The following is a 27,427-nucleotide window of genomic DNA, read 5'->3' as shown; positions in this document are numbered from 1 at the left end:
TCTTCACTTCCAATTTAAAAGCGTGAAATTCGATTCAGTGTAGTAAAAGGATTAACTCCTTTCCAAACTCCTAGTTAGTTCTGTAGCAACGAGAAAATGTCCACAATAAAACAACACACAGTTGCTTCCTTGTCAAGTCTATAATAGAGTTAGAATCTCACTGTAAACGACAAATTTTTTAATATTCGGACCAATTTTAAATACGAATTTTCGTAAATATTAAATGTAATTTGAATTTGATTAAATCTGCCTAATCCGTGAAAAGGTAAATGTTTCCTATTAAAACATCATGAAGACGCATGGGAAAGTCCGTGATCTCGGCGCCAGAATAAGGTGTTGTGGCAGGCACCACACTAGGACTGCATTTTAGTGCAGGTACCGTAAAGGATCCGGTACTCAATTTGACAAGAGGCTGAGTGGACCCCAGGCTATTCCGAAGTTTTGGAACGGGAACATTCCCATAATTGGACAGTTATGTAACAACAGACCAACCAACAAAATCACTTTATAGGAATACTGAGGTATTCATTAGAATTAATTATAAATTTATAGAATCAATTCTGTTCAAATTCAATTGAATCTGAAAAGAAAATTTCAATACCAAATAGGGCATTATATACCATTATAATAAATATGATATAAATTTTGTGATAACAAACTGCGTGTTGGTCTGTTGTCGCAAAATACAAAACAGAGGAAAAGTATGTGAATAATAACTGAATCTCAATGTTGAGAGTGGAAGATAAACCATGTGTTCAGGTGTTTTTTTAAGATAATCCCTAGTATATGCCTGCAGGTGACACCGATGCCTCATTTTTTTTTTTGTTTACAACATTGCTACTTGGTCTGTTGTGGCATAACTCTATCCAATTAATAATTTAATTAAGAAATTAGTTTTGGATTGTACAAGATAGAAGAAGTTGAATAACAGTAATATCAGAGTAGGCTAAATCCTAAGATATAAGTAGCAGAATTTTCCTTTGCCTTATTTCATTTTATTTAGTGGGGAATTGACTTTATTTCTAGTAACACTTGCAACACCGCAATAAATTCAGTAGCACTTGCCAACTCACGGGAACACTTCTTCGCAGCAGTGAGGGGGGAAAAGATGTAAACAAACACTACCTGCAGCACGCTGCGCACTGCAAAACGCTGTATGCCCTGCGGTACTACTTAGGTTCTTAAGCTACGGTTTGCCTACGGCGATCTTCGCTGGGATTCTGTCCCATTGATTTGAATGTGCATGGTTTCTTTACGGCGATGAACGTCAACGAACGTCGCTGGGCTCGACGAACATCGTCGGAGGCAAAAACCTGGCGATCATCGCCGAGAAACCAATTGTAAAATTACAGTAGGTCATGAATTAAATAATTTAATAACATGTGATTTATACATCATACATACCATAATGGCGGTAAAACAGAAATCTTTCTGCAATTTCTTCACTAATGAGGATGATATATTAATTGATTGAACACAAATCCCTGTTCGACATGAGCCAAAAAGAAGAACCAATGTAAACAATAACAAATCTATATTTTGTAACAACCAGAACTGTTAATACAATTGAGTAAAGTGATTCCTAATTGAAGGACACACACGATGCGGCAGATTTAGCTACTGAAGCAAAAGTCTGAGTGTGAAATAGTAAGAGAAGTGGAATTCCGAGCAGAGGAGGAAGTGCAACAACCTCCTTCTCACATTATTTTTTTGATTTGTAACATTATTTCCTAAATAAATGCTCCTAAATGAAAAAAATAACATTGTAAAAAGTAAAAATAAAGTTTTTATATAATTGGTTTAACTTTAAAGTTATGCTTATCTTACAGCTGGGCTTATTGGTTTGTGAATAAATTTTGTGTGTAATTTTACAGTATCATTTTCAATTGAACTTAAAACAAAATGGAATTGTTCGGGAGAAAGTCTGAAATATTCCTTAAAATTGTTGGGTTCATTTTCAAGATGTCTTAATATCAATTAATTAAAAGACCCCTCTGTATATCTATTTCAAAACATGACATTAACTACTTTAAAGATCCGTACTTGTTTTTCAAGGCAAAACTTATATTATAACGTTATCATATTGTCATCCACTTATCAGCTGATCAGACATGGTCAACTATATAAAACAATAAACTATCCACCTACGAAGTTCGCCGGTAAAGAAACCACTCTCTGACGATGACCGCTGGCGATTTCAATCGTCAGCGATGTTCGTTCGATGAAGATCGTCGTAGCGAAACCGTCGCTTTAGGATGAAGCACGCGTCTTACAATTCGGTAACAGTGCTGCCAAGGATCAATTACTTAAAGTGAATAATTAATAATTACTCTTAAACTATAAACGTGACAGAAACATTATGCAAAATATTTGTTGAAACTGAGAATTCTAATGTATAGATGTTTATAAAATGTGTATATGTAATGGGTTTAAAAAATGGGATAAAATAATTATTTCTGGAAAATATAACAGTAAAGGAACAAAATGGTTGAGGTTTTCACCATTCATACTATTCAGGATTTGTCCTGTATAAAAAATACTCTTCTATGCACTGCATGAAACGGAAATTTATCCTATATACATCTTGATTACACAACGTTTAACACTGTATCACTTTGGAAAACGTATTATATATCTTTCACGTGTTAGATTTTATGTTACCTTGTTAACATGTTTCGGCCTGCTATTGGCCATGAAAGACAAAACATAATCACAAAAACATAAGAGTACAACACAAATACAAGAACACAAAAAATACACCACACTAATATACGAAAACAAAAACACACACAAGATTGCAACCTCATCCAAAAAAATTAAATTACAACATCGCATACAGAACAAATAATACTCTACAAAAACATCTCTACACACATACAACACAAACAAACAAATAGAACCACTCAGGCGTATACAAACTCAAATGTAACACCTGCAACAACTTCTACATAAGACAGACAGGCAGATCATTTCAAACACGCTACAAAGAACACATCACAGCCATAACAAAATTACAAAACACTTCCACATATGCAGAACACATCACAAATGCCAACCACACAGATACATCAACAGACATGGAAATTCTACACATCCAACCAAAAAGCTAGAAACTAAACATACTAGAACAAGACGAAATATACAAACACACAAAAACACATCCAAATGAAATTATCAACACACAACTCAATTTCAGAACACATACATTCTTTGACTCCACATTACACTACACAAACACACCTCCACAGGAAACAAAACAAAAGGCACTAAGACCAGCAACAACCAGTTCTGATGATGGCCAATAGCAGACCGAAACATGTTAACAAGATAACATAAAATTTAACACGTGAAAGACATATAATACGTTTTCCAAAGGAAATTTATCTTCCCATTTGGGTGCACAGTAAACGATATTAATGTATGTCTTTTGAATGATAGTTTAAGAAAATAAACAATAAACATGGATGCCATTCGTAACACGGGAAAGTACTGAATTATTGCTTAACGCAAAGAACGTAGACTACAGTATAATGATGTGCCATCCCCGTAACATCGAGTGCTTTTTTTCGGGTGTTTTTTTAATTAGCTCTATGTAGGCTGGAACTTGCAGAAAGAAAAGAGAAAATACGAGAAACTTTGTCATTTTTAACTTCGAGTTTGTGGTAATGAGTGTATATTTCACATCTGCTCACATCTGAATATGCATTTCCGTCCTGATGCAGATGGTACTGAACTCTTATTATTCGGGAAGTGTAAAGAATTTCATTTCTGAGGTGGAGACACCTGTAAGGTGAAATTTTTCATCCCCGAGGACAGAATGAAAGTACAGGATGATAAATGACAAAGTTAAATTTAGACGTTGGCGAGTTATAACCGATAAATTTTGCCTAGAGATCTATGAGTTAGGAACGGCAATCTTTCATAAATAGTAAAACCACAGTTTAGTATATACAGTTCGAAGCTCAATACTTAATAAATATGCATACATAGATAGTTGCTGACCACCAGGATCGCTACTATCGCCTCAGCACAGACCCTTTCCCGAGCAGACGATAATGTATGTTCGGGTTTTCTATTTCAGTGTATGAAGCTCAGTGAAATATTACATTATAACTTTATTGCGTATCATTGCTAAGTTTTATTTACTTCTTATTGCATAATCTGTTGCAGACATAATTACAAAACTGTGTTATTTTAATGTGAAGATAATTTTACATGTTAACATAATCTATTCGTATCAAGATTTTAAGTTTAGACTGGAAGCTATTTTGAGGTTTAATAAAAAATAATTTATATTGTGATTTTAATTTAGCACATCTACCTTCCTTAATTGTAGATAGAAAGTTTACCATACCACTCCTATGAAATTAGTGTACGTACGATTGTGTTACTTCGTCTCTTAGGAAGTAGATAAAAGGTAAAGGCAAAGGTATCCCCGTAACATGCCATGAAGGCACTTGGGGGGCATGGAGGTAAAGCCCCATGCTTTCCATGACCTCGGCACTAGAATGAGGTGGTGTGGTCGGCACCTTAGGAAGTAGATAAATACAATAATTCAGTACGTACTCGATTGTAGTATTAAAATACAGACAAATTGAATGTGCGCAATATCATACATAACATTATGTTTAATTATAATCTATAATTGCGAGTATAGGAATATAAGTTAAATATAGTAAATATAGCCTATAATTTCCATATGGCATAACATATACATGTAATGGCAGGGCATTGGAGACCACTAAAATTAGACAGAAAGGGGCAACTCGTACAGTAAACATAACCTATAAGTTCAATATATCTAAATATCCGTGCGGTGCAACTGAAAATTATTGAATCGTGCATAAATGAATGTACAAGAATTTCGCGATATTTAATAGATATAAAGGCAGGTATTACACATACAAACAACGTAATTTTCACACCAAAAATAATATTACATCTTAACTCGCAAGTGAATTATGTCTGAAGTGTATCATAATCATTGTTTTAAATTTTATTAATGCAATTACACTACATTTTAGAGAAATATATGTTACTCTTTATGCATTCCAACTAATCTGTCGCCGCCCTTAGTGATCGGGTTAAGCGAGTCACATGGTCTGCCTTACGGCCTGTATTAGATTACGATGGCAGTGACACAGTCTATTGTTTCTACAGAGTTGTTCCTACTACTCACAGCGCTCCAAGCGACTAACAACTATCGCGAGAAATGCAAAAATCATCCCAAGCTTCGTAACTGTATATACTAAATTGTGGTAAAACGTCACAAGAACATCGGATTTAGAGCAAGCTTAGTTCTCAGCCACAAAGTATGACGGGTTGTCTAACTCAAGTTCAAAGGAAAATACTTCTTTACCAACATTTTCCAAATGAAAAAGGAAAGAGTATAGGCTATTAACAATTTTATTTAAATAATACGTAGGCCAGTTGTTTATTAAATGATAAATGGGACATAAATGAACTATGTAGGCCTACAACTTTTTACGTATATATTAACTTTGCAACCATAATTAGTCTACTTCAGACAAGATCAACAATTACAGGATATTAATATATACGGGCAATGTTATCTGTATCTGGACTTCTTATGAACTGCTGTCCGCACCAACATAAGACAAAACAAGCATCTGGTAGGCTTAGAAAGGTAAACAGAAAACAAAAGGCATGACTTTTATCTTCTTCAGAAAATATTTTCCAAATTCAAAGTATATGACGAAAGAAGTTATTCAGTCGAAAAATGAACCGCATGGAGAAGAAATCTGTCAATAATAGGAAGCAGACTTTGGTGAAAAGTCTTGCTGGGCAGTGGTATTCAATCCGCAAGAAAAGTGCCGATGAAGATGGGTAAAGATATGAAGAAAATGAATATGATTTGTCAGTTTTGTAATTCAATTTGAAGTATGCAGATTCAAAGTCCTCTAAAATGCTTGGATTCAATGTCAAGTGAAAAGTGAATGGTACCATGAAGTTTGTGGTATATGTCTATAGGTGTTAAGTGATTTTTTATACAGTTGTGAAGTATGGGTATGTAATTTCTTTATGATGAATGTTAATAACTATTTTGCTCTCTTTTTCTAGAGTTAATTTATGATATCCTTTTCACTCTCTTCGCTGTCCACTTCGACCTACCAAGGAAAGTATAGACACATTGTAAATTCTGGATGCTTTCTATATGGACATTACATTTTTGACCGCCCTCAACAAGTTTTCCACATCTCCTTCTGTCCATGTTCGTTCCGTTTTTATTATACTGTATATTCCCATCTGCAAATAATAGTAGTAATAATAATAATAATAATAATAATAATAATAATAATAATAATAATAACGTAGATTATCTGCATACTTTTGCTATAAAATGTACTCCTCAGAAAATTTGAGAATGCCGGGAATCGAACACAGTACTTTAGATCTACAGTCAGACACTCCCATGGCATGCCTATGGAGGCAATCTAGGTTTTATTTCATGGCAATAATTTCATAATTTAACTATTTTTGGAAATAATTTAGCTTATGATTTCAGAATTATCGCGAGAATACCATTCACCGATTCACCCTCCTTTGTTGTTATTTAAAAATCCACGGTTTATGAAGGTCATAAAATGACAACATGAAAAATTTTAATTGTTATTAGTTCCCCCAAAAGTACTCTTTCTGACAAGTTAATTGTATACACAATCTACTTTAAGGGAGTTGTAATATTCGTTATTTTCTGATGACTATTACACTCTTACTACGTCATACTACTTTTGACCAATAAAACGGTACGAAAGGACGTATTTCAACCAATCATGGCAGCTTATCGCACAATTTTATCGCGTCCCTAGCACTTGTTTCTTTGTTTGCCAACATTTGAAACTGCGCTTGTCTGGACGTCAAAAAAAAAAACCATTCCAGTCGATGCACAGCAATTTCAAATATGACTCGCATTGGCATTCAAGAACAAGAATTAATAAAAATCACTGATCATACCTGTGCATCTTCTGAAATCCGATTTACAAATAAATGAAGAGCACCATTCGGAAATCCTGAATAAGTTGAATATACCATGTAGGCCTAAATCAACGAGTTCCACTTCTATTACGCACACGTCCAATATAACATCAATTGAACCACCAACCATATTCAAATTTGAAAATTGTACATTCAATAATTATTCCTTTTAAAATTATTCATGTTTTTTATGTCATCGTCGTTAATTAAAACTTTTCTAACACTTGTGTATATTAGTTAGGTTATGTTATAGCTTCTGCTATATGATATTATGGATAGTCACGTATCAGAGATTGTTTAATATTAAGATTTATTGAAAATCATCTGTCAAGTGACGTTGATTACTGGGATTCGGATAATTGAAGTGGAATGTTGCATTTTAGTAAAAACGAAACTGAATCAACAAAGCCTTCTTGACTAGTAACATTGCCATCGTGTATAATAGATCGAGAACTTCTCGACGAGAAGGCATTGCTCACTACTGCCATCTAGCATGCATCTAGCGTAATATTTGTAATGTTGAGATGGTACAATAATACATTTGAAGACAGTTGTATTTTCGTAAGTCAATTAATATTTTATTGTATTGGAGTACTTCGTTACTTCTAATCTTTATATACTTTCTTCTAATCGTGTAATAGTCAATTAAATCCCACTCGAGTTTTGATTTTCTCTAGATAAATCAAAACGTCTAGTGAGATTACTGTTGATAAAAATTAAGAAATGTCGATAAATGCAAACTAAACTTACCTCATGAAGTCACAAAAGCACTGATTTCTGGCGTTTTCTTAGCCCATTTTGATATCCAAGCAATTTCACCGACACCTTAGATACTACTGGTGACTATCTTTAAGCAATTCCTTGCATATCTCGCAATCTCGAAAGTTGGCGTGGGTTTACTTTTTTTCTATCCGCTTCGCCCTCCTATCCTATTCACCCGCCCTTACTTTATACATACAATCTGGGATTACAGTTTAAGAAAGAAAGTTATAGATATGTATTTATTGCATATACATACATCTGCGAAAATTAATCATATATATTTATTTATTTATTTGTTAATGAAAAGTATGAACTATAAGCCAATATGTAGAAATAAATAATTTAATTCGCAAAACAATTTACCTTATATAATGAAAGTCATAGCACTATGCATACTTTATATCACTTGCATTGGAATACAAATATGGACTATTATAAAAGGAGACGGGGTACTGATTGAGAGGTTTGTAACTTACATAACTTTCATTTCATCTTCTCAGCAAACTTATATACCGTAAGGTATTACTAAAACATATGTCCACATATATTTTTTCGAGTTCTATATTAAAATTAAAAATAAACTATGTTGACAAAAATTATATAATTGAAAATAATTACTGCTTCTCTGAGTCTAACATAAAGATAAAGTTTAGTATGAGGTTAAGATTATTTAAAATGATTTGATGCATTAGCCTTTTCTTGGCCAACGTACTTCATTAGTAAGAAAATTGAACTGCCTGCCATAAAAGATCTGAGCTTTGTTAATACTAATCGTAATCAAACATGAACTAAAATTCAGCACAGGTTTGTTGTGGACAGGTGTGCGATGTTCCGTTATCTTATTTCTAAAACGGTAAAATGCGAAAAATTCGATTTTCGGCGAAAGCACTTCGAAGTTTATAATGTGTATACTGAATATAACAAACCGTTTACATAGGATAATATGAATTTGTTACCTCACTAAAAGCTTTCTGCCTAATTCTGCCAAATTCCAAATTATCTTTCAAATGAATAATAATAATAATAATAATAATAATAATAATAATAATAATAATAATAATAATAATAATAAATTATTGTTGAAAATAGGACTTGTGATAAACATACAGTAGCCTATTCATGAATATTACATTGGATAATTAACACAAACTACTTAAAAATTGAAAAGTCAAAGTCATATTCAGTCACACAATACTATGGCATTAAAATGACAAATAACAAATTTCAAACAAATTTCTTATAAAAGCCCTCTTAACATGGAAAACAAAGACGCTACGAACTTAGGCATCAACATGTTATTTGCAATTTGTAGGTTTCTTCTCTCTTGAGAATTCTATAATAAATTTATAAACTGATATTTCACAGTTGTACCATGCTATGGTCCTTACCTGCCCTGTTACTGTGAAGAGGATGATCAGCAGTAACCTCAGAGGCCACTTGGCTTTGTAGGCTCGGTGTGACCACAGACGATGAGCTCCCGCCGTGATGCCGAACCCCGAAGAGTACACCACGATGAACGCTGCGGACAAGACAAACTCAAATGTATTTTGTGTTCAGAGTTCTCAGGCGAAGGGAGTCATAGTCTGTTGTCATAACCATTACGGATAGCCATGAAGGACTGAGGAGTAAGAGATGAAGACTAATCTGCAAATTATATACTATGTATGTATGTATGTATGTATGTATGTATGTATGTATGTATGTATGTATGTATGTATGTATGTATGTATGTATGTATGTATGTATGTATGTATGCATAAGTTCGTAACACAAACACGTCCGAATCAAATGTGAGCGAATGCTACATTCATTATTTTTAATATTGTGTTCAATGCGCACTCACAATCATTTTCAGTACACACCGACTTCATCTTAACGGATACGTCATATTTTCCCTCACAGACCGCCATCTTACTTACTTACAAATGGCTTTTAGGGAACCTGCAGGTTCTTTGCCATCTTCATATAAGCCCGCCATCGGTCCCTATTCTGTGCAAGATTAATTCACTATCGTCATAGCCGACCTCCCTCAAATCCATTTTAATATTATTCTCCCATCTACGTCTCGGCCTCTCCAAAGGTCTTTTCCCTCCGGCTTCTCAACTAACACTCTATATGCATTTCTGGATTCGTCCATATGTGCTACATGCCCTGCCCATCTCAAACATCTGGATTTAATGTTCCTAATTACGTCAGGTGAAGAATACAATGCGTGCAGTTCTGCGTTGTGATAACTTTCTCCATTCTCCTGTAACTTCATCCCTCTTAGCCCGAAATATTTTCCTAAGAACATTACTCTCAAACACCCTTAATCTCTGTTCCTCTCTCAAAGTGAGAGTCCAAGTTTCACAACCATACAGAACAACCGGTAATGTAACTGTTTTATAAATTGTAACTTTCAGATTTTTTGACAGCAGACTAGATGACACGAAAGCTTCTCAACCGAATAATAACAGACATTCCTCATATTTATTATGCGTTTAATTTCTTATCGAGTGTCATTTATGTTTGTTACTGTTGCTCCAAAGTAGGCCTACTTGAATTTTTCCACATTTTCAAAGAATAAATTTACAATTTTTATATTTCCATTTCGTACAATATTCTGGTTACGAGACATAATGATATACTTTGTCTTTTTGGGATCTACTTCCAAACTTACCTGTTTACGTGCTTCTAGTAAAATTTCCGTGTTTTTCCTAATCGTTTGTGGATTCTCTCCTAACATAGTCACGTCATCCGCATAGACAAGCTGATGCAACCCGTTCAAATTCCAAACCTTCTCTATTATCCTGAACTTTCCTAATGATATATTCTAGAGCGAAGTTAGAAAAAGTAAAGGTGATAGTGCTTTAGCACGCAGTGAAATTGGAAAGCATCCGACAAAAACTGGCCTGTAAGGACTCTGCTGTATGCTTTGCTGAGACACATTTTAATTAATCAAATTAGTTTCTTCGGAATAATTAATAATAATAATAATAATAATAATAATAATGTTTGTTCGTACAGCAGTTTCCGACAGTTTGCAACTGTCATGAGTATGCGCACTAGGAATTTACGAACAGAAAAGTCGATGACCGCATGCAAACTGTTTTACGAGGAAACTCAATAATAATAATAATAATAATAATAATAATAATATTGCATTAAACTGAAACCTGCTAGTAAAAGCCCAAGGTAAAGAACTGTTCTTGAGCCACAGAAAATTAACAATTAACTGGTATATTGTGTATATAAGCATAGGTATTAGAATATCCCGTAAACATGCTATTTATCCATATGTACAACCTACATAATGCCAAGCATATATTAACTGTATAGTTATGCATGTATTATGCACATGCCATGTGAAAGCACAACTGAATAACATGATTTTTTTTAAATATATTGCAACCCCTCCCAATTATAATAAACTCTTCCAAGTATGTTATGTACTTCAGGTTACATGTGGATTCCCTGTTTACAAGAATGGACTCGTTCACATTATCATTTTATCACAGTTCGAATTAGGGTTGCCAACTTTTTTTTTGGAGGAAATACGGGAGACTAAGGAATCAATAAAATTTCACATGGAAAATTGGCAAATTATTCCGTTCAGTTTATACACTTCGGTAGCTAGGCTTAAATTTTGAGTATTTTGAGGCAGATATTGTCTCGCGTGATAGCTGAAATAGACTGCAGTTTGCAGCTCTGATTTCAATAGATGTGTCTTGCTCCTGTTTCGAACATCTGTCCAATTATTATTGTTCATGAGATAAAACACCCTTTTTGTATGAGCATTACTACTTGGTATCCAGGTAATCTATGGCGAATCCTCGGCCTCATCTCGCCAAATACCATCTCGCTATCACCAATTTCATCGACGCTAAATAACCTCGTAGTTGATACAGCGTCGTTAAATAACAAACTAAAAAAAAATACCGAAAGGTCGTAGATTAGATGAAGAAAGGGAAGCTTAGTCTTTGGTTTTTTTGAAAGATGGGACATGACAGTTAAGCAGCCGAGCTTGGAACTACAGTGTTATGTTGCCAATGTGGACTACCACGCTGCCAGCTGATGGAAGCTAGCAATTGACGTTAAGATTGCTGACGTTAAAACATTCATTGACAATTGACGCGAAGGTAAGAAAACAATACAAAAATCGACAGAGAATCAAACATGAAACGTACCAATGCTAACATTGAGTGCACAATAAATGCCGCCAAGAAAGCTATTAAGCATTCGCCACTTGGAAACGGTAAGTTTGGCAACTCAACCGTTGTTAAAGTAGCCACGTTCAATTAGTAGGCTAGCGGTGTCAAAGAGGACGGAAGCTTTGTAGTTTCAATAATTTTAATTATGTCGCGCTGTCCATTGTCGTCGTCAAGTCTTTTGAAGGCCGCTCCAATAACTCCACGCGCAGTGTATAAACCAGAGTTGCAAATTTTAGCAGTGTGTCTTGTTCTAGTTCACAGTGAAAATTAATTATATTACAGTTCTTTAAATAATTAATTTAAAATAAATAATCTAAATAACATAAATAATCTTCAAATTAACTCATGCTTTGAGCAATTAAGCCTAGCCCATATCCATGTTATATTAATATATAGCAGCAACAAACAAGACGTGACAACGTCGCATTTTCATTTTATTATCGGTGCATGCAATAAAGACCTGCAAATCTTAAAAGGAATGCCGCTGCCTAATAATTAAACGAGGCAACTTTACCACAGCAACATGCCTACCACGCCATGTGACATTCAGTTGTTTTTCCGATCGCGACGCTCCTGTCATGTCCCCATCTTAAAAAAAAAAAAAAAAAAAAACAAGTATAGGGAAATAGAGAAGATGTGAGGGAAGGATAGAAGAGGATGTGGGAAGAAAGAAGGGGAACATGGGTAAGAGATGGAAAGGAGAGAACAAGGTGTTGGCAGAAGAGAAAGTATGGCGATGAGAGGAGGGTTAAAGAGAAACGAGGAGAGGATGTGAGAGAGGGGGTGAGAAAAAAGGGGAAAGGCATGGAGAGGAAGAAAGCAGATATAGGAGAGGATTAAAAGCCAAGCTACGGAGGGTTAAAACTGAACAGAAGAGAGGAACTCTGTTTTGTAAGACCGTAATGAACACGTGCTTTGAAAGTGTTGAAACTACTAACTAATAAAGAAAGTTTTAAAATACATTTACATTGTAGTCAGGAGGATAAAATTATTATCTTATAATCATTAGAGTCTTGAATTATAAGCAAGCTGAATTGTTCTTGACGGCAATTATTCAAACTTCTTCAAGATTTATGTAACTCCCGTATTACATAAGATTTCGTGCAACCGTCGCCAATAATAGTTACTGTACTTCCTAGCAATGACGTCATCCCAATTATGACGTTATTAAACTCATTTTTATAGGGCATGATGTCAGAATTGAGACACAAAATTCTTTTATTAAAAGGATGACAAATTTTAAGTAAGGATTGTACTTTATCTAACGTAGTACTATATTTAAATGTAGAAGTGTGAGACGCTGTAAACCTATAGATGATTTTAATGTGTAATTTCACATTAATTTGGATATACATGATGAATATAAATTCAACCGACAAATTTCCAGGAGTTGTAAAAGACATCAACTAAACAGAGTTTGGAAAGCAATAGTCAGAAACCAGCTGTTTACTAGATACAAAGTGTTAATTATTATTTTTATTTGAAAACTGTGCTTTATTACCTTACTTTTAATTTTATTTGTAACACAATTTAAATGTATTATTTCAACAAACCATAATAAAGTGACTTATTTACAAATGGCTTTTAGAGAACCCGGAGGTTCATTTCCGCCCTCACATAAGCCCGCCATCTGTTCCTATCCTCAGCAAGATTAATCCAGTCCCTGTCATTATATCCCACTTCCCTCAAATCCAATTTAATATTATCCTCCCATCTACATCTCGGCCTCACCAAAGCTCTTTTTTCCCTCAGGTCTTCCAACTAACACTATATATGCATTTCTGGATTCACCCATACGTGCTACATGCCCTTCCCATCTAAAACGTCTGGATTTAATGTTCCTAATTATGTTATGTGAGGAATACAATGCGTGTAGTTCTGTAACCTTTTCCATTCTCCTGTAACTTCATCCCTCTTAGTCCCAAATATTTTCCTAAGCACCTTATTCTCAAACACCCTTAGCCTCTGTTCCTCTCTCAAAGTGAGAGTCCAAGTTTCGCAACCATACAGAACAATCGCAATATAACTGTTTTATAAATTTTAAGTTTCAGATTTTTTGACAGCAGACTAGATGACACAAAAGCTTCTCAACCGAATAATAACAGGCATTTCTCACATTTATTATGCGTTTAATTTCCTCTCGAGTGTCACTTATGTTTGTTACTGTTGCTTCAAGGTAGGCCGACTTGAATTTTTCCACCTTTTCAAAGAATAAATTTCCAATTTTTACATTTCCATTTCGTACAATATTCTGCTCACGAGACATAATCATATACTGTCTTTTTGGGATTTATTTCCAAACCTATCTCATTACTAGCTTCAAGTAAAACTTTATTTTCGTTGGTTTTCCTAATGGTTTGTGGGTTTTCCCCTAACATATTCACGTCATCCGCAAAAAAAAAGCAGCTTATGTAACCCATTAAATTTCAAACTCTCTCTGTTTTCCTGGACTTTCTAATGGCATATTCTAAAGAAAATTTAAAAGTAAAGGTGATGGTGCATCTCTTTCCATTAGCCCTCAGTGAATTGGAAAAGCATCAGACAGAAACAGGTCTATACGGCCTCTGCTGTACGTTTCATTGAAACACATTTTAATTAATCGAACTAGTTTCTTGGGAACACCAAATTCAATAAGAATATTATATAAAGCTTCTCTCTTAACCGAGTCATATGTCTTTTTGAAATCTATGAATAACTGATGTACTGTGCTCTTATACTCCCATTTTCTCCAATATCTGTTGAATACACAAAATCTTATGAAAAGTCGATCTACTATAATAAAATTAGTTAACAAAAGTCAAATAAACATTGCAGAACTGCACACACAAGAAGGAAAAAAATTAAGGTGACAAATTAGTGCAAATTTTGTTGAAACTGTCACCCTCCTAGTCTCGATATGGGCTCTACACCTCATAATCACTGCTGCTCGACCATTGCAGGCATAGATCCTCTTACTCATGGGCTGCAGCCGTACCGTAAGATCTTCTGCTGAAGCAGATGGAGAGCGATAAACTTCGGTCTTCATTTGACCCCACACAAAACTCATTTAGATGGTTAAATAACCTTATTTAGGGGGTTCCACTGTTAAGATAATTTAATTTTATAATTTCGTTATTACACAATTCGTGCACTATGCAGTGTCGCCAGCTTCGAAGGCTTCAAACTACTTCCGTTTGCAACGTCAACTGTGGAGAGAATGCCATAAGTACATGGCAATAACAATTTTATTGGCAACAGTTCGTTTATTCTGTTTTGCGTTTATCTTATAATATCTAAAAAGGAAAAATAAATTTAACGTTGTTTGTTTCAATTGACAGCCGGTGACCCGTGAAGAGTTGCAGTCAATCAGAAATAGCCTACCTCCATACCATCATAATCATCTGACTTTTAAAATATTATTGGTCGCCGTAGTAGCACACGTGTTGTGTTAAGGTATTCTTAACTCTAGGATGCATGACAGTTGAAATATACAATAACGCATAACGGGAGTCCCTAAGACTCCTCATGTATTTAGTGGAGTAAATATGAATTTTCTTCTCTTGAGACTAAGAAAAACTTAAAATAGTCAAAACATTTATTACGTACCAATGTCTAGCTCAAAGGAAACGATAAATGAAGGGTTCAGAACCATAGTGGGCCAAGCGCCATTTACTAAAACCGTAGAAAACAAGGGTTAAAATGAAGTTATTACCATAATTCAATGGAAACATATAGCAAGTAATATAAAGCATACACATTAAAACTAAATGATATGTCAGTCTTCATTAAACTATGGCATTCACTTAACTTTAACCCTTGCTTTCTCCTTTTTTAATAAATGGCGCTTGGCCCACTATGCTCTGAACCCTTTAAATGTATGAATAAATTAATATTATATGATAAAAATGCCTTGTCACTGCACTAATTTAAGTTCTTTACAAAACTTGCAAACCTAAAAGACATCTGAGAGTACTAAAAAATTGCAGATTGATACCTTTAACACGTAATTTGAATTGATTGAAAGTACTAAAGAGTCCCGGGGACCCCCGTTATGTATCCTATTGTGTGAAAACACAGAGCGCTGAAGACTCTAATATTGTCTAGTGAGGTGTAAGTTTTGTTGATGCAATTTGAAGGCAAAATTTAATTATTTAATTGACCATTCAAGTTCAATGTAAAACTGCAATTCAATCAATTGTTTAGCATGCCAAAAGAAACTTTATTTTCTTCTCGCGATATAATGGATTTGAATTTAAGGGACACTAGGACTGAGTTTTGAAACTTTTACAATTTCAACCCGATTTCTTTCATTTTTTAGCTGTTTTTCAGATGCATTAAGAAAATTTTCAGCTCAATCGGACTGCCAGTTTCGAAGTTAATTTTGCTTTAATTATGCAAATTAGTGACAGGCTACATCAAAATGTTCCATGCGCATTACATTTAGATACAGTACGTTCTTAATTTTTCTTCTTATGGACAATATTTCAACGTTGAGAAATTCACGATATATGAGTAGGTTATTTATAAATGGCTTTTAAGGAACCCAGAGGTTCATTGCCGCCCTCACATAAGCCCGCCATCGGTCCCTATCCTGAGCAAGAATAATCCAGTCCCTACGATCATATTCCACATATCTCAAATCCATTTTAATATTATCCTCCCATCTAACTCTCGGACTCCCCAAAGATCTTTTTCCCTCCGGCCTCCCAATAAAAATGCTTACTTGAAGCATAATAAAATTTTGAAAATCGTTTATTTATTAATATTTTTCATTTACATAATATTTTTATATTTAAGGGGAGGCAGAGGTGAAATTTTCGAACAAAACTGAAGAAAAAATGAAAATTTGGTTTTTTCAATTTTTATCATCTTTATTTTCATATTCCGATGTTAGTTTTTGATTTTGTGCCCTTTAAAAGTATGAAATTAAAACCAAGATAACTGTATTACTATATTATTCCCATCATAAACTAATACTTATCATTATTTATATACCTTCTCTGAACATATAAATAAAAAGAAATATTGAAAATTTCTTACAATATGGTGCATGGAGCATTTTATATCAAACGATATACAGTTTTATAAAATTATTAATATTTACAGAACTATTGTACTCAGAAAGTTGAAACTTTGTATGTCCATTACTAATAACATACTTAGTATCCATGATCAATTTCAAACAAATCGGATAAATTTTGTGGATTTTGAAATATTCATCTCTGCCTCCCCTTAATTTTTAAGGTTTCTACCGTAGTTAAAATTTCTCAACGTTAGATCTCAGATAATATATGCATGAACACGTACGAATATTTTTATTGCATTTTGTGAAAACTGCATGCGCATGGACATCTAAAAATGTAATTTCAGAAAAGGCAAATTTGCGAACTAGGATGCAATACTAAGTATGGAGCAGACCTATAAAAATAGTTCCTGTAACTCAAAGAAGATAAAGAGGCAAAAAAACTCTTATTAACAACTTCCAAAGTGCCCAAGGAACATTTTCGCACAAAAGAACAAAAATTGAATTTTTTTTAGTCAGTCCTAGTGTCCCTTAACTAATAATATTATATTATGAATGAAATAAATCTAAGAGACACATTTACAACTCGAACAGAAATGCAATTTACGAAACAGTAATATATGAATGAATCTATGTTTGACCCCTCACAGCGCTCCCCGAGTCACGATTTTAACAATGGAGGATTTGTAAATTTTATCTTGAAAACAGGCCAAATAATTTTGTTTAAATGAGTGAATCTGCCGTTTTCGGGCACGAGAAAGATTTTTTATGCCCTCAGCTTCCCTTTATCGACCGATGGCAGGTTTTCCAAGTACTATAATTCTGTTACTAACACAAATACCTTAAATTGAAAGTGTGAGAGGAAACGTTGTACAAGTCTTCATCTCATAACATTCCTTTTTGAGATTTTCTCCCTACTGGATGACAATATATAGGGTATTTCAAAAATCAGTTCAAACATTAAACTGCTATAAATATTATAATATTTGAGATAGAGAAAAAAAACAAAAAAAAAATCACAATGTTGGGCAAACAACGGGGTTTACAAAACATTGGGAAGATGTCCGCCGTTCTCTTGTTCAACATACAGCATTCTGTCTGCGACACCATGCACAGCATTTTGCAATAATGTCTTGGAATATTGGCAATTTCTTGCGAGATGACATCTTTCAGTTACAGTAGGGTTGTTGGATGTGTCAGGAAAACTCGTTCTTTAAGGTAACCCCACAACCAAAAGTCGGCCGGATTGAAATCTGGAGAATCGCGGAGGCCACATTGTTGGAAAGTGCCTACTGATGACACGATCGTCAAACATCTGCGTAATTGTTTTGCAGGGATATAGGTGTGGGGTGGAGCGCCATTTTGCATGAAGATTATGTTTTCCATATCGTGATTCCTCAGTCGGGATGACGAACTTCTGTAATATGCTGTAATAGCGCTCCCCATTTACTGTAACAGTCTGTCTTATTCCAGTATTGTCTACACCTGTGGAGTAACGATCAGCATGTCTGGCCAGGAAACCAAGTGGTCCGGGGCAAGTTACCTGGTTGAGGTTTTTTCCGGGGTTTTCCCTCAACCCAATATGAGCAAATGCTAGGTAACTTTCGGTGCTGGACCCCGGACTCATTTCACCGGCATTATCGACTTCATCTCATTCAGATGCTAAAACCTAAGATGTTGATAAAGCGTCGTAAAATAATCTAGACCTACTAAAAATTAATGGTCGAGTAAACACGCGTAATTGAGGTTCGTTTTCCGCCCAAAGTCATCCAAAAATGTGGCCTCCGCGATCTCCAGATTTCAATCCGGCCGACTTTTGGTTGTTGTGGGGTTACCTTAAAGAACGAGTTTTCCTGACACATCCAACAACCCTACTGCAACTGTAAGATGCCATCTCGCAAGAAATTGTCAATATTCCAAGACATTATCTGCAAAATGCTGTGGATGGTGTCGCAGACAGAATGCTGTACGTTGAACAAGAGAACGGCGGACATCTTCCCAAAGTTTTGTAAACCCCGTTATTTGCCCAACACTGTGATGTTTTTGTTTTTTTTTTTTTTTTCCCCCAATCTCAAATATAATATTTATAGCGGTTTAATGTTTGAACTGACTTTTGAAACACTCTATATATAACGTCAAATTTGGAGATAAGAATTTCTGATATTCATGAAATGCACTTTTTGCAACATCAACATTAAATTTTCTATACTTGATATAGTGAGCAAGTAAAGGAAAAACAGTTATGACGTACAACTTAGTAAACAATTTGGACTTGGGCAAAGTTCAAGTGTTCATATTTGTATTCAGGTCCAGCAGATGTTTGTTCCAGTCACTGAGAGCACGGGAACTTAAAAGTCTCAAGATAAAATTATTGATATGTCCTTAATACTGGCCAAGTAGACATGAAGAAGATTGCGCCAATGGAGGTTAAGTACGAGCGGCAAAAAACCACGCCCCGTGGTGTCAAGAAGCCCTCGAGTCAAATGCTTCAAGGTGAAACATGCTCTGATTGCGCAACGATGGAATGACAGGCTCTTCTTACACAAGCTTAGTGCACAAACAGGATAAATGCCTACCAGAAACGAAGCTTTTTGGGAAAGTCTTTACTTAGTAATAGCCTATATTAAATTTTCGTTCATTTGTATTTCTTCTGCGATCACAATACGGTCTTCGGAAAAGAAATTAAGAATCAATATTAAATTAATGCAGAATAGGAGAGAAAGAGATTAAAACACTACTTTGAACATTATGTTTGCAAGTTAAACACGAGAACAACTAAAAAAAAGTTAAGTGAGCGAGGAACAATAAAATTTACGTAGTAAGAAAATAGGAACATTATAAGACGCGTAGACTAAATTTACAGTACTTTATATTTATAAAGTATTACATTTAATTACACATTAACTATTCAATTGTGTGTAATATATGGAATGGAATTTTCGGTGGGGTGCACTACGTGCCAGCACTGCGACCTTTCACGATCTACTGCGCTATGGTAACTCTCAAGCTAAGCGCATTCCCAAACCCACACCGATTGACTACACTAAAGTTCGCTGCGTACCCAGATTTCGGACAAGTCACCTAACTCATCCCCTCCGTGCGTCGCCAACCGGCGTTCCGGGAATGCTGTGGAATGATGACGAAATGGAGAAATAGCCTATTGACGAAATGATGTACATACCTAATATAGAGAAACAAAATAGAATCCCGAGAAAAACCTCAACTGCAACCTTGTCCGCCACAAGTGTCAATATGAATTTTTCATTATGTATTTTTCAATGAAAAATCCCAGGCCTGACAGGGGACTCGAACCAGTACCTCCTGCGTGATAGGCTGAAGGTCTGACCACTCAGCACCGCAGGGCATACTGTATATGGAACAATATTATAAGTATAGGTGAACGTCGGATAGAGCGTCGCTTTCCTCGCTGGTAACCCGGGTTCGAATCTCGGTGGGTCAAACTGGAATTTGTGGTGGACAAAGACGGTATTTGGTGGTAGGTATTCGCTGGGTACTCCCGTTTCTCCTACCGGAATTCCACCACTGCTCCATAAATCATTCATCATTCGATGTTACGTAATTCGCCTCCTATGGAGCACCAAGCTGAACGCCTTCATGGCGGCTATACGGGGACGCTTGGGTAATTGATTGACGCAAGTCAAGTGCCCGCCATTAAGTAAAAAAATATATATATATTACAAGTACATGCACTCTAAAGTAAAATTACAATTAATATATTTACAACATGACACTGCATTTCTATTATTTTTTGCAATTGCGACATATAAAGAAACGTCATTCCGAGATATTCCCAAATGAAATGTCTATGCCTGTGTTAACGAATGTTTTATGCAGAGAAATTGAGGCGTTCGCTGGAATAAAATCTTAACGTGCGTTATATACGGTATATATAGCTTAATAACACATCGCCCTCCTGACAAAATAATTATTTCCAACCAATATAGCGCCCTCTAAAAACACTTGAATGTCGTTTTGCGCAATGCTGTTATACGAGATTTAAAACGTTTGATGCTCTAGAGCAGGTATGCTCAAAATTGTAATAGCACTAATTACACGGATGATGCTGCACTGCATAACACACACAGTTTAGGAACTGGGCTCCACAACTACATTGCAGCACCGCCCGTGGCATCGATCTCACTGTCTTACAAATACGGATAATAAACTGAATTTGAAAAAGGAAATATTCATTTATTACATTATTTATTATATTTTATATAGTTATGATACTATTATATCATAGATAATGTTATTTTCATATTCCACATTCAACATGTGTAGGCCTATTCTTTTCTGCAAGTAATCGGAAATCTATTTCCAACGAATTTACTGCAATGCACAAAAGATTTTCTTCTGTTAATCGGGATCAATGTTTGGATTTTTGGATTTAGCAACCTTCATTCTCGAAAATAATTGTTTGCACACATATTTCGAGTGACAGCGAATGAGCACATCTTGGGATATTGCGTTTTGTTTATTTTTTAATACTTCTATGCTTGGCAAGTCATATTCTTCGCATTTAGTTCTGAATTCTACATGACTTTGTAAATCAATTAACTCGTCCTGGAACTGCACTCTCATGGATTGTACTCAATTTACTATGAAAGGATTAACAAAAAGATTAATATCACTTTCCATACATCTAAAATCATTAAAACTAAGTTCTGTGTATTCACATTTGAGCTGTTCCAGTACAGAGATGTAATTAACTAGATTTTGTTCAGGCACCATAGATTTCTTTACAAGTTCACCATCCGTGAAGGGTTTTTAGTGCCTTAGCTAATTCCCAACATATTACATAACTTGCTCCTAAACGTAGACTCTGAATTGTTCGACTCTCTTCAATGTTTGGCCTTTCATGAAGTGCTTTCAATTCTTGAAACTATAGTGCTCGTTGCACCCCTGAAAAATTATTTTATCATAACATGTATTTCTGTTGGAATAAAATCACCACAATAACAATAATTGTACTAGTAATAATAATAATAATAATAATAATAATAATAATAATAATAATAATAATAATAATAATGTTGGTATATGAATACATATTACAGAAAACAGCTTCCCTGTCACTTCGGCATGTTCTGGATGGCAGAGCGTATAATGTTTTATGTTGCTCAGTAGTATTCCTGACAATACCTTACAACATTGTAAACACTTTACGTTTTCACAACAAAACTAGTCTTCCTCCCACACTGTACGGAATGATCGTTTGCTTACAGAAGGTTTTGACTGTGTCATTGTCCCGCACTGTTTGTGCGTCTACTAAGTACTTGAACTGCCTTCCGCAGCCATCCGTCGAGCTTCGAACGAGGAACAGAACGCTCTACATTGGAAGGTTGCGATTACAGAACGTAATCGGGAGTCAGAGAATGAGCATACCTGCTCTAGAGTCTAGATCTCGAATTTAAGATTTTGCAGTTAAGTTCTTGTTCCAGAGAAAGTCTCAATTGTTCCGTACGCACACAAAAGAAATTAAAATATTAGAAACGACAAATGTTAATAAGCTTCAAGCATTAAAACAATTACTGTTTTTCTTTTCAGTGGCCGTTTCCGTATAACGAAACTTCGCTCCATACAAAATATCTGAATTTAAAATACGATAAATGTAACAGTAAAAGTATGTTTAATAATTTAATAATAATAATTTATTTATTTATACCGGCAGAGTTAAGGCCATAGGGCCTTCTCTTACACTCTACCAGGTGACAAATTATACAAGCAGTGAAAATTTAACAAAAAGTTAAAGAACAGAATACTAAAATATTACAAAAAAAATAATAATAGCATAACAAAATCGACACTAAACAACATGAAAATAATACCATAATAGAAAAAAAAGGAAGTAAAATACATTGGAATATAATAAAAGCAACTCATTTAGTACAAATAGTTAATATGGACAACGTAAGGAAGAATATATCAAAATGGAATGCAATAAAATAATAATAAAAAAGAAGAAAAGAAATATGAAAATTAAATAAAATACACAATAAAAAGGGCATGATAAATTCATCTGGTGATCAAGAGAACAAAAAAGGGGAAAGGAAGGAAAAGAAATATATACATTTTTTACAAAACTATCGCAGAGAAAATGGCTTATAATTGAAAGAAATCCGTCTTATGTTATGTTCCGTCTTATAAAACAATATGTATGTAAAACATTTATGCACAAACTATGTATTTATATGTACAATAAAATGCATGTGACACCCTCAACAAGGGCGTATGTAACCTAGTTGATAGAACATGTCTTCATAAATAATACGTACCAGGACATTATATGCGACAGAGTAGTGACAGCAAATATTGTAAGCAGAATTCATTATTACAGAGACTGTGAAATTAGAACCTTAATTCAACCTCAAGTTCCTGAGGTGACTACGTGGTCTAGACTCTACACCAGCGTTTTTCAACCTTTTCCCAACATGTGGCACACTAAATGTGTAATTTAAAATCCCGCGGCACACTCATGTAATCTCAACCAGAGAGAATGTTGAGGATTTTAGAGGAAATGTGTTTACGGAGTGTTGACTTGTGCCGCGTTCGCTGAATGTTGACACTCGTGGACTCATTTCTTGCCACCATTTTCACTTTTGTTTCTACAATTTCCTATGACAACATTTATTATTTTCATTTCCTCGCGGCATACCAGCGGATCATACGCAGTACACAGGTTGAAAATGACTGCTCTAGACCTTTCTAGACAATCAGCCTGTCATGCAAGCGATCCATGTTCGAGTCGCAGTTACCTCTAAAATTGGTTAGTACGTACAGTTTTAGAAAAAAGTTTTGTCGCACAGATGCTTTATAAGTCTCAGAAAAGAGGCAGAGCGCATGATCAGACATACAACGAAACAAAACTAATTTTATTACCTCAACTAGTTCTCTTGTGGATCAGGTCGCTCGTCCTCTGATCATGCGCACTGCATTCTTTCTGGACTTATACAGTATCTATGCGACAAAACGTTTTTATAAGACTGTACATAAATTATAAGTTAAGTAAAATCAAAAACTTTTTAAGAAAAAGTCCATAGCGACAATTGCATCGAAAAAGACTAAGATGGGGTTTTTCTCGGTGTTCTCCCATTTTCATGTCAGACATTAACATAATTCCGGTCAATCCGCATTCCATTCTCAAATGCAGAGTATTTTTCCTTTCAGTACTTGACGACGTGCGGCAAGTAGGATTCGGGAAAATGTCCATTCTGGAAAATGACCGAGAAAGAGGATTCGGGAAAAAGTTCGGAAATGAATAAAGCTAAGAAAGAAAGCAGATTTAAAGCAACAGAAATGAAGTTCTTGCTTTCGGCGAAAGATTGAAAGCGACTTAATCGAATATTAGACTAAATTGCCATAAGACAAGAATTAAACACCGACAATAAAAATGATGAAATACGAAAATAAAGAAACAACTGAACAAATATTTACTAAGAATGAATTAAGAGACTTTCCACAATATATAAAGAAAGAAGAAGAGGCACAGGACTACTTAACACATTGTCATCAGAGTTCATTTCACCCGAATGGGCTGATGGACTCAATCCCTCCTGAGAGTGGTGATGGTGGTGGCGGTTGTGGTGGCGGTGATTATGGTCAATCACTGATCATGATGCAATTATTAATATAATCATCGTCCCTATTGTCCTCCTCGATACCACCACCACCACCACCACCACCACCACCACCGAGGTATGTATCGAACTCTCTGGATCCTGCTACATCTCCAGCTATTCCTGAGGTATTTTTATAGCCTACGTCTGTAGGTTCGGTCCAATACTAGAGTGCCAACCCAGAAAGTCGACCGGCACATTTTCTGACCAGTTTTGTTGTGTCCATAATTTCTAAACTACATGGCATATTCCAGTGAAGTATACGGAGATCAACAGACGAAGAATCAAAATGTATCCAACGTGACGAGTTGGGGCGGATAAAGTCATCTAGCGATATGCGGGACGGAATTTGAGGCAGCCGAGACCAGTGTTGCCAACGGGACGTAAATTGTAGCTGACGGGAAAAAATGACGGAAATTACTATTTACGTCTTTTGAAATTTTTAGCTGCTGTCATTTTTAAATGTTTAATTTTTGGGAGATTTTACTTTTTATTTGAACAGCCCTGCCTGTTCCGTACTGTGTTTAAGAATCCCCTGTTTCAGATTTCCTCGTAATCAAGTTAGATGTTGACGAATTATTTAAATCAGGATTAGTAAGTTGTGCTAAAATTTGCTTTATATATATGTTGGGTCTTTTTTAATTTTGACGGATTCTGACGGATTTCCAGGTGTTATACTGACGGGGATACAATTTATGTGTTGGCAACACTGGCCGAGACAGTGCAACTCGAGAATGCGAAGCGATAGGATGTTACCAGTTGTGTCATCGATTCGTAACGAACCAAGCTAAAATCTCAATTGAGCAACATTTAGCAGTCGGCAAGTTAAATTGGAAAAATTCGTGAGTGAAGTTGAGTGAAAAGAGAAAATTCACAATGTCTAGGCATATACAGTGCAAATCGGAACGGGCGTAAAATCAACGGATACCTTACAATCAACATTCTATTCCGAGATACGCAGGCTTATTCACGCAACTTGCGGCTCTCTCTCCGATATACAGTATTCCATTTTTTTTGTATCAAATGGCAGGACCAAGTTTTTTTTCTTAAATCTGATTTTAAGAGGAGATGACCAAAAATTACATTTTATAAAAACTGGTCTAAAAATATTGCATAATATTGTGAATCTCTCCACAAATGTTAATCTAAATGAGTTTATTTATAATCAACAAGACCCACAGAGTAGTTCTAGAAAAAACATTGGCGAGGGACTTCGACTAGAAAATAACTGTAAAAATGATTATTCTTCAGGATTTAGAATAATTGATTATTATTTCATGTGCTATAAATAGTGCCTGTTGTTCTTGTAGGTCACAAGAGATACAAAAATAAATAATCATGTGGCATGCATATTCAAACTTTACGACTTGTTACCCGCAGTACCAAATTTTAAATAAAGAAGGAACATTTTCTCAGAAAGTATTTGAGATAAAATAATGAAATTTTACACACTCCTTTATTATTGCATAATATAAATTTCCCTGTAGAAAATTGTTTAGGTGAACAGTTAAAGAACTTCACTTTGGTAAATCAATGGTATTTTTTTTAATACTAGGCCTACTACATTTTTGAAATTTTATTTAAAAAATCATTTGAAGTTTTAAAATTCTGTCTTCAGGGATTTGTTACATATAATGTAGAGCAAATGTGTACAAAATTTTAGAACCATATCTTTAATAGATCATGAGAAAATGTTCCTTATATTTTGTGATGTTAGGTTAGATTAGGTTAGGTGGGTTCGTAATTAGGCTTCCTAACATGGTAAGGTATTGTAGTGAAATATAATAGGCCTAGAGTCAGTCACTGTAAATAACTGTACCAAATTTCAGATGGATAGCTAAAAATTGTGAGATCAGCGATTAATTACATATAACAGTGTATTTGAGACTGTCTCACCTTAAATTCTGCACGAAAAAAAAAAAACACACACGTTTCAGGAATCTAGAGCTCTTTTTGATTGCATACTCCATTCACAGACTAAGCTTGCCTTGGGTTGACTTTTCGAGGGCTGGATCCGAAACGGAGTCTTACATTTAGATTTGGTTGGCCCATTGAGCGCCCTAAATATGTGATGATTGTCCAAGTCCGATAGGTGGCCCGGGTGGCATTCGTAAGTCAATCCAATACTGACAGGTGAGCCAACAAGCCTCAGCCCTGACAGAGCCAGGTCATATCCTCAAACGAGTACCCACAGCCCGAAGCCCCAAGCCCTTACTAATTGAGCATCGAAAACCCGTATTACCCCCCTAGGCCCTAAGGGTGCTATTCATAAACATTTCGCAGCACGCGCTACGAGCGTACTAATCTAGCCCCGGCTATCCACTGGTTACTAGTACAGAATTCAGATCATATCCTATCGCTAACACTGGTTTATGAATACGAAAAACGCTGATCATCCACCGGAAGCCCGCGCTAAAAATATCTATGAATACGACCCTAAGTGTTCACCCTGACTAATTTTAAATACTGCAGATGATATTATGAAGTGAGGAGAAGATAGTGTATTGATAGAATAATAGAGGGAAACGGGACTACCCAGAAGAAAATCCTCTGTAACGTCTGCTTTATTCACCACAAATTTCGATCACGATCTGTCCGGATACCGAACCCTAACTATCGTCAGGAGAGCCACAGACGCGGGTCACAGAGACCGACATTCAGTAATATGGCACAGCGCTATAAAAACACACACACTGTACCTGGAAGTTTCAAAGACGACTAGAATCAGGGTTGCCAGAAAAAGGAATCGCAACCGTCGTACCAACTTATGAAAATTGTCGTACATTTCTCAGCTTCCTAATACATATACAATGAGGGGTTCACAACCAGAATGAACCAAG

At 35.3% G+C, this 27,427-nt stretch overlaps 1 protein-coding gene across 2 annotated transcripts in view; it reads right to left on the bottom strand.

Annotated features, from left to right (window-relative positions):
* LOC138690964 (acyl-CoA Delta-9 desaturase-like) overlaps positions 1–27,427 on the bottom strand; it is a 477,084-nt gene that overhangs the window by 32,755 nt on the left and 416,902 nt on the right. For both annotated transcript variants that reach the window (XM_069812558.1, XM_069812557.1), the window contains exon 4: positions 9,147–9,277. In XM_069812558.1, coding sequence (XP_069668659.1) covers positions 9,147–9,277 — 131 coding nt within the window. The remainder of the gene's footprint in view (positions 1–9,146; positions 9,278–27,427) is intronic.

The sequence above is a fragment of the Periplaneta americana genome, chromosome 16, assembly GCF_040183065.1.
Source record: "Periplaneta americana isolate PAMFEO1 chromosome 16, P.americana_PAMFEO1_priV1, whole genome shotgun sequence".
Taxonomy (NCBI): Eukaryota; Metazoa; Arthropoda; class Insecta; order Blattodea; family Blattidae; genus Periplaneta; species Periplaneta americana.
Note: the sequence above shows the minus strand (reverse complement) of the source record. Positions and strands in the feature narration are given on the sequence as shown.